Here is a 12939-nt window from a genome sequence, read left to right as displayed (position 1 = left end):
TGACCCAACTCCTGATGTTAAAGTGCACAAGGGTTACGTGTGTCCATCAGAAATGCTACAAGAACATGTTAAAAACACATAAAAATGCAATTTTCATGAGAGTGGGTTTGTAACCCTTGTGCTATCCTAGGCACTTAAACGTTGGGAGTTGGGTCATCTAAGATAGCATAAGGGTTCATTTTAGTCTGTGTGGAATAAATGACCAAAACAGTTTTTCCTTTGACTCATTACAGATTTATTGGTTATAAAAAAACAAAAAATAAATACGTGTCTTTTATTCAAAGGGGTATGAGACTCCAACTGAGAGTCAAATGTTTCTCTTCAGCAGTTTCTACAAATGAACCTTCAGCAAAATGACACCTAAATAAACTTTAAGTGCAGGGCAAGAAAAAAAAACCCAACATCCATCTCTGTTGATTTGTTTTTAGAGTTGCTGCTTTAGGTGTAATTTCAGGAAAAGGTCAGAGCTCAGCTGCAGAGCTGCTTCCACGCCAAAGACGCTGAAATTTACATCAGAAAATGAACAGATTAGTTTAGTAAACACATCTGAAGGGAAAATCACAGAAAATGAAAAGGAAAGATGATTAATATTCCAATAAAAAAGGCCAGTAAGGAATCTTACAATAACTTCAACTCCATGTCTGTGATGCTTGTTCATTTACAAGTGAAGGAGGGTCAGGATTCATTGGTATAAAAACAGCATCTTTTGATCAATAAAAGAGTGGAGTTACTAAACACTGAAGCACATTCTGTGTGTGTTCACTTACACCTTCAAAGGAGACATGCAGAACCACAGAACAAGTGAAGATGGGACGGAACAGGTCTTACATTTTCAGCAAACAGAGATCAGGCACTTTTTGAACCTCCCTTTCATGGAGAAACCGCAGAGTCTGCACGGTGATGTACATCCTTTCACCTGCTGGACGTGCAGGGAGGGCGGGCTGTCGCCGCCATTTCTAGATGGGCGTGACGATGCCAGTGTCACTGACTGGTTGCGTGGCTCAAGCGCCAAAGGCGAGTCCGCTCCTCCTCCTTCCCTCCTCACGCGTGTACCTCCTGACAACACCCGGCGACCGCAGCTCCACATCCTCAGAGTGGCTGGGGGGGTAACCACGTGCCATGTGAGAAGGTGGTTGGGGGTAGGGATCGCCGTGGTAGTAGGGGTCCTGCTCCTCTGGCCTCTCCTCCTGCTGGTTGTTGTCGTTGTGCAGCACTGCAGCAGGGTTGTACGGGGGTCTGTAGGGAGGGTTGTAGGCTTGGTAGCCGGCGTGAGGCAGCGGCTGGACTGGAGGGGTGGGAATATTTGAGGTCAATAGGGGTCTGCCTCTAGGGGAGAGTGCAGGTAAGGATAGCTTGGCACTGAAAGCATGTTAGACACCACCACCTCTTCAAAGCCACAAACAGGCAGTGTGCTGTTAGAAGAAGCTGGAGAAGTGCAGCAGGCTGTGGGGCATAAGGTGTGGCCTTACAGCATCATTTGAAGCTATGCTGATAAATTATTACATGGTGTGATGGAGATTTTCTCTACATCTCAGGGAAAAGATTCTCTGTGAACTAAAGCAGCCAATCAGCAGCAAAGATTCAAGCCGGATGCTGGAAGAAGAATTGTCCTGCAATGTATGTCACATGACCCAACGCAGGTAAAAGCGGAAAATCTGGTACGGTTAATGTTTTTAAAATATGCAAAGATTAGAGGAATGCAGTTTTAAATCCACTGCTGCCAGGTTTCGAGCTTAAACCGCGCTCGAAAATCCCAGAAAAGATGACAGCCTGGCAGAAATGAGGAGGAGCAGAATGCTGCTCAGTAATCATTCCCATAGTCCTGTTGAACTTCAAAGCAGAAGAAGGGAGGGGAAGAGAGGAAAGAAGGGGGGGAAAACAAAATCAAGAGAGATGTTAGCTCATGTCAGGAGGAAAACCAAGACACCAAAGATTTACCCCTCAAAAACAGCCGTAAACAGAACTGCAAAAATGCCAGGAAGAAGATTCCATCACCTTTAGTGAACCCAAAATGAGTCAAAGATAATATTTATGAGACATTTTTGAACTGAGTGAGAGACTTGCTGCAGCTTGATGTAAAATCATCTGAATTCATACATCACACAATATCAATAAAAGAAATTAATAAGAAAGAAAATGACGTCTTTATCTCATAAATACAATCACATCGCTCTTTTGTGTATGATGCAGGGGCTCTATGCTCCTTTATACTAACAATAATACATTTCTGCTGCTGTAACATTGCAGATACCATACTAAACTACAAATGTGGGAAACGATTGTATTCCGTCTGTCAGCCTGCCATCTCTTATTTGCTAGAAACTGGGTAAAATGGGGGAATACGCCAGACTCTCTCTTAGCTAGTCATCCTCAGACAGGCCTGTCTGTTTTGTGCCAAACAACTGCTGGAACTGGCTCTGAACTTAAAAGACCTTACTAATGTTTTTGAATCATGTAGTGAAAAGGGAAAGAGCAGCGGGAGTCAAAAGTTTGGGCAAACTATAATGTCAGTGTGAGCCGTATCGAAAAAAACTGGACTCTTAATGTAAACTGGTTACTTTTTATTTGGAAATAACAGAAAAAGAGGGTAATTCTGTCCAATGTGAACATATCTGGTGTTTAAGATTGAAGAACTGAGCCTTTTTACTTAAAAACATGTCTCAAAATTCTCTGCATCTAATAGGTCTTTTTTTGTCCTCATGGTTTCCAAACACGACTTCCCTAAAACATTCTGCTGTCCACCTGGATCTTTGCATCTTTCACTAAAGGTGTATTCAGACCGGGAAAACTGTTTGGTCTGGACCCAGTCCGCTTAATATGGTGCGTATCGAGTCCTGAACCTTGGGTTTGGTCTGTTTTCAGACTTCCGTCAAGCAGCCTTTCCTGATTCGAACCAAAGCTCATAAACAAAACCACCTGAAAATAAAATCTTTTAGGTCAAGAAGACGGCTAAGGAGGTAAACTGATGAGTGTTTATGACATAAATTTTGTCGGGAAAACAGTGAGAAGCATGTGGGTCACATAAAAATGGATTTGATGAGTCTGATTTTCATCCAATGACATTTCAGTGAGGTACTGTGTCCTGGTTGTGGCGTTATTTTAAGAGAATTCTGTTGAGGAACCATAAGGAAGTTTTTAGGATGACGTCACAGCAGCATCTGTCGGGTACGTTCTGCATAGCGAGAGGCAGAAAAGCATGAAAAGGGGTAAAATAAACGTTTTAGCAAGTAAAAAGTTGGACCCTGTTTTCCTCTTTGATAAGAAGACAATCGTTGCTTTTTATTTGTCTGTTGCTGACAACATTCATACTGTTTCTACATTACCTGACGACTGCCAACGGTGGCCGTTTTGGTTCAGTTGTTCTGCTAAGGAGACGGATTTTATTCAGACTGAGGGATCTCAGAGCGAACCGGAGCTCAGTCCAATAGGAAAAGAACCGAAACCACCTCAAAAGATGGTCCTAGAGCGGTTCCAGGTCCTGCACCAGGGTCCGCTTAGGTGTTTTGAGACTGAAAATGTGTTCCGGATTATCGGGAGAAACAAATTCTGATTCAGTTCAAGCAAACCAAATGTGTCCAATCTGAATACAAGACTAGATCAATCATTTATGTTCCTACTCTGTATACTAGAAACCTCAACTGAGGTGTTAAAGAAATGATACTGAATAGCTGATGTCTTTAATCACCTTTAATAGATTTTAATCACAATTATACAAAATTGGTTGCTAACTGATGTATTGAATCCCATTTTGGTTACTTTATTATTAAAGTTTGTTAAATGGTCCATTTTACCTGAAAACTATCTTTATTGTCAAATTAAAAGCGGCATCATGAAAAGTCCCCTATGAAGGGAAGTTTTCCCAAAAACATGAAATGTTGTCAAACACAGCAGAAACTTCAGTTGCAGCTTAAGGCACTTCAAACTCTTTCCTGTTGTTCTTTTGACTCACACGCTGCAAAAAACAGCAACTCTCTGCTGCAGCTCATTGGAATGAAGAACAAGCAAACAGGGCGTTTGTTCAGCAGGGTTATCTGTTTGTACAGCCTGCAGAAATCGGGTAGAGAATAATGTTTGATGCTCATTTCACTATAATCATTTGAGGGGGAAAAAAGGAGATGTGATGTTCTGGTGTAATCAGTACAAGAAAAAAGCAGGGATTCTATTGAATCCAAACTGAAAATATATTTTGGGGCAAAAGGAAACATTTATGGACGAACTAAAAGACGGAAAAGACACACCCAGTTCTTTAAAAGTGAGGATTTTCTTTCAAGTGGTCAGAAAGTCCCCAAAAGCCACATAAAAAATGACTAAAATTGCAAAAAAAAGGTTCCAAAGTCCCACAGAGGAAAAAAACAAACAATAAATGTGGACTCTTTGGGGATGAAGTCATGTCTCACCCATCAGCTTCCTTTGGGAGATAATCTATCAACAATGCTGTGACAAACACCAGCTCAGACTGTCCAAGACAAAAGCCTCTGCTGTGTGTCAGTATCAATACTCAAACAGATTTACTGTGCACGCCTTAATGTATGGAAAAGACAGACAAAAGGTCGGATTTGACTTTTATCTTCACCAACTGACTGTTGCAATGAAATTCTTCCAACTTCAGAGTGGAGTGACGATAAAAGTTAAATTGTTTTGCCTTTCCCTGAGAGCTTTATGAGGACAATAACCGTCTGAGAATTGGCCACGGCTGTAAAAGTACAACTCAACTGTTTTATATGCATTTTAAACAAGAGGACAACACCTCTCAGCTTGCTTTCACATTTATATATTTTGTTTTTAGACAAGGAAACAAAAAATAACAGTAGTTGCAGGTTGTCATTTGCTCTCTATATTAATTGTGTGAGTCCTGCTTAACTTAGATTTATTTAAAAAAAAAAGATAAAATAGTTAAATTCTAGCTGTTATCCAGCTGTCAGATCCCAAACTGTTGCGGAGTGTCTGTACCAATTCCTCCTATCTTAAAATAATACATTTATGACCTAATAAAAGCAGAATGACATAAGGTTTTATTAGGGTTTATCGGCTTCTTTCCGTTTAGTCGCTGTTTAATGTCTTCTTGGTAAGACGTGGAACAGAAAAAGCATGTAGCATCTATTAACCTCGTAGTCGCTGAAATGAAATTAGGAAGAACATCCTTTAAAGAAAAAAAGATCTAAGGATCTCCACCAGATTTAATTGACCTCCTTTGCCATTAGACTCCAATCAAAGCATTTCCCTTTTCTCCCAAAACTGTAAAATAATTTGATTAATTTTGACCACTGTGCATCTGTAATGATAATAATTTGAAAAAAGAATTTGTTATTCCTAAAAGAAAATGACAATTTCTAAAAGGGCACATTATATTTGAGCATAGTTTGCTTGTGAAAGCTAAATAAAATGAACAGGTTTTTTTTAAAGTTGATGCTTACCTCCCACGTTGTATCCGAGACAAGAGTTCTGGTCACAGTATCCTGGTGGACCGGTTGGTCCTGCGGCTCCAGGAGTTCCCGGTCTCCCTGCTGTTCCCGGGTTACCTGGCCGACCAGGTGGACCTTGACTACCAGTCCGACCCTCACCTGGCGGACCTGAAGTCACGGTAAATGTTACAAAGACGACTCCAGCAGTTGGACACAAGGTGAAAAGAGTTATAAAAGAGCGAAAAAGCAGAAACGTTGTTGAATGATCACCCCTTATATCTTTCATAATCTTTTTTTCCACTGGGGGCATCAGACATGTGCTTTGCTTGTCCTTGGTGAGTGAGTTGATAGCAAAGCTCCACTGGCAGGAGCAGCAGTGACGCCGCTTTTAGCTAAAAACCCTGTTGAATGTTTTTACAGGATTAACGGCTCCAGCAGGGCTCACCTCAATAAAAATATGAAATCAATATTCTGAGGTTAGCTCCCTTTGCCAAGAGCAAAAACGATCATGCCATAATATATATATAAATAAGAACAAAGACTTCCTTTCTAAAGTTTTTCCTCCAAAAGCAGTGGCTGACCTTTAAATGTTCAGGTTCTGTTTGCATGTTTTGAGGAAACTGATGGCAGTCAGAATGAAGAACTCCTACTCCACCCACAATGTATGAAGCTTCTGTGCCATTTCATTTCACCAAAGCAATTATTTAAACACTTTTGTATTCAAACTGATAAAAATCAATCCACACAAGGTAGGTTAAGTAAGGTAGTAAGTGAACTGCAAACCATAAAAATAAATATTCAGATGCAACAGGAGCTCCAGAACTAAAGAAAATTGCATTTTTGGCTTCCCTACAATGAATTTTGAATGAAGTTCAGATTCTGAAGCGCCCTCAGCACTCTGATGCCTCTTACCAGGAGGACCTGGTGGTCCTCTGGGTCCAGAACTCCCAATGCCAGCGCTGCCCCTCTCCCCCTTTGAGCCTGGAAGTCCTAAAAAAGAAGAATTCACTTTATAACAAAGTTGTTGTTCACCATTTGGACATTTCCCTTTCAGGGCCACCGCAGTGAAACTGCTTTCACGGATTTGCCCAGGTGGTCTGGCAGAGATGCCCTTCCTGACACAACGCTGTGATTTTTCCAGGCTGGGGACCGACAAAGTTGGGCAGTAGCGCAAAGACAATGAAGAAAGCTCATTGTCCAGCCTGGAAATTAAACCCTGATTTACATGTCCCCAATTGAGTTATAGCTAACTGCTTTCTGGCTGCACAAACATGTATTAAAATACATGTATGCATAGTGAGTAATGATTCTAAACCATTATAGCCTGTTTTAAAAGTTGCTTGATTAGTTCTTTAGGGGATTTAAGATATAATCCTTTAAAAATAAAAGGTATTTAAAGATTGGATCAGCCTAGTTTTCATCTTCTAGGTTTAACCCTAGAGCACTGTCGCCGGGTGATTTTCGCCCGAGCAAAACTATTTACATGAATTCCAATATGTCGCATGTCAAGCAGTCTGTGCCTCTCGTGTTCCAGGAATGGGTGGACCAAAGATCCAGTTTCTAGTATCATTTTATTATTATTTTTAGGAATTTTTGTTTTTGAAAAAACAAACCCCACATATGAAATAAAATCATTAAATAAGCCACTCATAATAAAACACACAAAAACAAGCACAAGTAAAAGAGAAATGACAGAGCTTAAGAAAAGAGAACCCAGAAAATAAAAGAAAATCACTCTGATTTCTCATGTGTTGTTATGTTTTGATCTATTTTTTATGACACATACCTTTTGTTGGGTATATTATATTTGGTAAAAAACACCCGGCAAAAGTGATGGTTTAACTTTTTATAGCAAAATTGCTCTAGGGTTCATTTAAATAGACTTTTTTTTTTTTTTCTTTTTTACAATGTTATAGTTTTATTCTCATTCAGCATTACATTTATAATAATTTTTGCAACCTTTGACCTCCAGGGAAATTTAAAATGCTGTACCTCAACAGAAAAACAGTATCATATTATTGAAACAATATTTTGGTTTGCTTTATTGTGAAGATGGGACAGGCTCTGGACATGAATTCGTCTTTGGAACAAAACAGCTGACTGAATATTCACAAGTCTCAAGTGTTGTGAGGTCAGTTTAGGGATCCTCACACTTGCAAATGTTCATTTTTCCAAGCTTTAGACAGCCATTTATTGACAATTTTATTACAGGATAAACATTTAAGTACCTCTAAAATCCTACAGTCTCACAGTTCACTGTGAGATTGCGTGCTACTAAACAGCATTTAGACAGCGGAACTGCCGTTCAGCTGTTTAAATGATGTCATGACATGTTTTCCATGCATTTTAGCATGAGATAAACACGTAAAACCAATAGGTGGATTTGATATCTGGCTGTTCTTGACTATCACCAAAATTAAAAAAATAAATAAAAGAAATAGAAAACAGAAAAATTCTAAAGCTAATTAATAAGGAATCTACAAGTTTATTTTTATGTTCTGGGGGCTTTTTTTTTCTTCTGCTGCTGGTATTCTAAAAATATTAAGCCAAATATATTAAACCAAACACCATTTGGTTCATTCCAATCTTTACAACTGTAAAAGGGTGTTTGCATGTGTGTATTTGTGTTGGAGCTTCGGATGACACCACCGAGGTGGAGGCTCGGTGCTGGACACGTCCTAACAGACACCGTGCTGTCTTTGGCTCGCTCTGGCCTCTGGGTTTGTGCAGCTCATTCAGTATGAGCTTCTTTAGTGTGGGCTGCATGTCTTGGCGATAAAGACAGAGCCCCATGAAGCCTGTTCTGTCTTCCAAAGGCTGCTGTTGCCTGGCCTAAACTGTGGCTTTGGTGAAGCAGTCTGGGAACAGGACCACAAAATGCAGCAAACAGGCAGAAAGGTGAAAATCAGAAACTGGGTAAAGCAAAGATTTTTCTAATTCATGGAGACATATATGTGGGTTTCCGTTTGTTTATTGTTAGCACTTATCTCTCAGGGACCTACAGGCACAAGTCTCACTTATCTAAATTTTATGAGGTATTTGAGCTGATTGGAAAACTTTTTTTTTAATAAATAAATAATGCTGTCTATATATGAGAACATGGTTTTTTGCATTTTGATCAATTGGTGCCTACTGTATTCAACATAACTGAACTCGTGTGTTTAGAGGAAAATCTAGAATTGTAGTCTAGACCAGTGTTTTTCAACCTTTTTTGAGCCAAGGCACACTTTAACCTTGTCAAAAATCCCGCGGCACACCAGCATCCAAAAATTAAAAAAAAGGAGAAACTCATAGTCTGTATTGATCTACAGTCTGTATTGATAATTGTGGCAGAAAAAGCTGGAAGCTGCAGCTGTTTTTTCTAAAAGATGTAATAAAAGTAAAGTTAAAAGATTTAAAAACTGTTTATGTTTGTTCTTTGTGGATTCAAGATGTTTAACAACAAACACTCATTGTGCGCTAAGACGCTGTCACTTTAACCCAATGCATCATGGGAGATGCAGTGCAACAGCCGACGAACACAGACAGACTAGCGTCTCTGAGCTTCATTGTTTTGTTCACTTGTTCCACAGTCTGACACCGGATTCTGTGGAAAGCTACACCGCTGAAGACGAGCTTTAGATGGTGGTTTTGTTGGAACTAAGCACCTTTATGAGCAGAATTGGAACAAGGAAGTGAAGACTTTAACCACTTCTGATTGGTCTGACTGATGACGTGTGATTAAGCCTCCAAGAATGATTGGTGGAGACAGTTAAGGGGGCGGGACTTTTCCTAAAACAGCTGAAGCTACGGCTAAATCGCTGTACCGTCATTCTTATCAAAATGTCTTTAATAGAATCAAATAAACACAAAGAAAAAAGTATTTTACGATCTTTCATATTCCTAACTTCTCAGTGTTTTTCAGGGCCTGTTTGGATGAACAAAGAGCTGATATCCTGGAGATGGAAAATGTTTTGAGATCAGTAAATAATTAATGAGGGGAATTTCCCACGGCACGCACACTGGTTGAAAAACACTTGTCTAGACCAGTGGTCTCCAACAATTTTCCGGACACGGACCGGTTTAAGGTCAGAGAATATTTTCACGGACCGGCCTGTAAGCGGCTGAAGTTCGCAGACAAATGCAAAAAAAATACAAAACGCCCCCCAAAAAACAGTCGCAAAAACTGGTATTTTCTAATAATAAATGTGAATCCACTGTTTGAGCAACTTTATGAGCAGTATCCTTGTAACATTAGACAGCTGTTTGCTGAATGTTTTGCATTATTACCAGTATTATAGTGTGTGGGCTCAGATGTCACAGTAAATCCACATTCTGAGTAAAAAAATCCAGGTTTTTACCTGTTAAATAAAGATTTTTTATTTCTTTAAAGTCAAAGATTCTTCTGTTTCTTTATTGGCTCTTTTCTGCCAAAAGAAACTTTCCAAATACGTTTTTGTCTTGTTAATTTTGCTAGCTTGAGGGTTGTAATGAAGTTGTCGGTGGAGCTGCTTTAAGAAAACAGCAGATGGCTTTTCGACACATAACCAAGCAACTGTCCAAGAATGAGCTGGATGTGGGGAAGAAAATCTAGCAGTTTTCCAAAATAAAAATTACTTCAGAATCTGATTATAAAAAAAAAAAAAAAATGCAGGTTATGTTTTTTTCTCAGTCAGTACCAACTGTCGCACAGATCTTTACCGGTCCACAGATCGGGGGGTTGGGGAATAGGGGTCTAGACAACCTAAAATGTAATGCTCACAAATGTAGATGGTCCTAAAGGGGGGTTAAAGGTGCAATGATGAGCAGGTAGTAAATGTTATAAGTGAGATCACACTGTTTATTTGGTTCAACAATATCTTAACACAGATTTGGACTCAGTTACTTCGGCAGGATTTGGGGTGAATTGTTGGTGATTTGTCTTCAATTCAACACAGATACTAACAGGGGTCAACGTGCTAGGCCTGATTTATTTTTTAAGACTCTTGATAACAACTTGTAAACTACTTTTGAACATGCCTTCAGTGATGATCCTATCTTACCTCTGTCCCCTGGTCGACCATTCTGCCCATTGGTGCCAGGGAAGCCAGGTCTACCAGGAGGACCTTGCTCTCCTTGAGGACCTGGGGGGCCCCTGTTCCCCGGCTCTCCGGGCGGACCTGGTATTGTTCGGACTGACGTTGATGAATGAAGCGGGATCTGGTTCAAGATTGAATTATAGCGAGACAAATGACCTGCAAGGAGAGAGGGAGGCAGAGTGTATGTTTAATATTTAAATAAAAATAATAATACAACTGAATTATGAAAACATAAAATGTCTTTAAACAGGTTAACTAAAAGTAACAACATGACAGTAAAAAATACTAAACCTTCTTTGGTAACACTTTATATTAAGATTCCTTAACAAGCTTTGTTAACACATTAACAACATTATAAATGAATTTATAGGGTGTTAGTAAGACATTTATTAGTACAATAAGTCTAATAAGGTTTATTAAATTACTTAGTTAACACATTTACAAGTTGTTAACTAGGGATATGACAATTTATTTTAACGATAATTTGATAAACATCATAATTTGTGGTTGACGATATGATTCATAGTCGATATTGGTTGGTTTTGAACGATCCGATTCACTGACCTAAAATGGATCCAAGACATCTTTAGCCAAAACTTCAACTAGTGAGACTCAGAGATAAATACCTGGTGCTGAACAGAGCAGGTAAAGTTTTCCAGATTCCTTGTATTTCTTCAAGATGATTAAGTGTAAATTAAATATGTGTCCAAACAAACATTTAAACAAGAATGAATGTCTAATCCATTCACTTATTGTTTCATTAAAGTTCCGCCCACTGTTGTTTTAACATAAAAATCATCCAAATCTAACATTGTTAGAACATTAAACCACACTGTACGGTCACATGACTGCAAACGTTAAAGAGTTTTCACACATTGGACTGGAATGATGTGATGTGATATTTTCCAATCTCCATAAAATCAATTTCTGTCATTTTGAAATGATATGTTTAATGGTATAAGTAGATTTGATTCAATAAACGACTTGTTTCAGACAAATTGATCCGTTTGGAAAAATTGATTTATTGAATAATTAATTAGTCGCTACACCCTTATAGCTAACGTTTCTGGGTTTTTTATTTAAAATAAATAAATCAAAGGCAGTTAAATCCAGACAAAATAGACCTCGTGCTAAAAAGTTGCTAGTTCAAGTTTCTGAATGGAGAGTCTATGTCAGCTGTGGTGCCCTTGAGCAAGGCCTTTGACCTCAATAGCTCTTTTGAGGCTGGTCTGGGGTCCTGGTGGTCAGCTCCCCAGGTATCAACATGGAGCCGTCCCCACAAAAGGAAAGTTAGCTCACAACTGATGTTCCAAGTATTCACAAATAATGATGCAGAAAGAAGTGAAGTCACATCAGTCTCGTGACGTATGTGGATCTGTTTGCTTCAGTCAAATAAAAACTAAAGGTTTATTTAATGAAAAAAGAAAAAAGACCTGAAATAGGTCTTTAATGTTTCAGTGGTGAAACGACTGCAGTTTTATGCGCCTGACATAAGGATTTAGCCGACAACATACACGAGGTCTGCAAGCCAATTTATGATGGGAATGAAAAAAAAATGAACTGCAAACAAACAAGATGAGATGCTGCCAAATATAGTCAAGGTCAAACGGTTGATTGGATTATATTTCATCAATATATTTAAATTAATTTCTTGCCGACGGAGGCTGCGAGTCTATTTCCAGTCAGTGTAATAAAGAAGTTAATTGTTTATCTATGTTCAGAATTATGTCTATGAATGAACCAAAACAAAGCTATGGCTGTGTTTATCTGTCTATAGATGAGATGCTTTGAAAAGAAGTCATGCTTTGATTTCCAGTCAACCTTCATCTTTACAAGACCCACTTCTCAGTACACAGTGGCGTTGTGGAGGATCTTTCTTGCCAGTGGGCACATTAAAGTGTTTACTTTTGAAAAATTAGCAATAAAATATCCTACAAGCTCATTAAAGAAGGGGAGAGGTGTCTAAGGAGAGCCTGTAAAAGTAAAAAAAAAATCTTTAAAAACTTGTTTTTGGTCTGTAGCCTAAATTTAGAACAGATGGGGAAAAGAGTACCACCGATATTTGAGACAAAGGAGGTGCAGTTCAAGAACACCTATGCAAAAACCTATTGATTACTCACTCTGGATGAGCTGTTCACACACTTGCTGTGCTATTGCTCTCACTGCAGCTTGGGACTGAACATCACCCTGCAGAGCAAACACAAAGCTCTTAAGATTTCACAATAACAGACGAAAATGGTTTCCTGTTTGGGCCGCTGTAAACTTCTCCAGATAAGCGCTGAGGAAGCAGACGAGTACTTTAGATTGTTTTTTATTTTGTTTACATCAACTTTACATTCGCTGTTTTTTTCTTTCAAAAATTCCCTTTAAGACCCACTCCAAATATCTTTTGATCTGTTGTGAAAGCATTCCCAGTGGTCTTTTCATTATGAGTATAATTTTTTTAGCCATTATAAAAAAACGTCTCGTTTTCTAGGACA

The 12939-nt window shown here is 38.9% G+C and overlaps 1 protein-coding gene across 2 annotated transcripts in view; it reads right to left on the bottom strand.

The window, feature by feature from the left end:
• Positions 1–211: 211 nt before the first annotated feature.
• col14a1a (collagen, type XIV, alpha 1a) overlaps positions 212–12939 on the bottom strand; it is a 173775-nt gene continuing 161047 nt past the window's right edge. For both annotated transcript variants that reach the window (XM_078933438.1, XM_078933439.1), the window contains exons 44-48: positions 12580–12646; positions 10424–10615; positions 6315–6392; positions 5415–5570; positions 212–1285 (exon numbers count right to left, since the gene is read on the bottom strand). In XM_078933438.1, the coding sequence (XP_078789564.1) occupies positions 1002–1285; positions 5415–5570; positions 6315–6392; positions 10424–10615; positions 12580–12646 (777 nt within the window). In that variant the 3' untranslated portion in view covers positions 212–1001. The remainder of the gene's footprint in view (positions 1286–5414; positions 5571–6314; positions 6393–10423; positions 10616–12579; positions 12647–12939) is intronic.

Source organism: Oryzias latipes, chromosome 16 (assembly GCF_053564925.1).
Source record: "Oryzias latipes strain Hd-rR chromosome 16, Olatipes_Hd-rR_3.1".
NCBI lineage: Eukaryota > Metazoa > Chordata > Actinopteri > Beloniformes > Adrianichthyidae > Oryzias > Oryzias latipes.
This window is presented reverse-complemented; position numbering and strand designations above follow the sequence as displayed.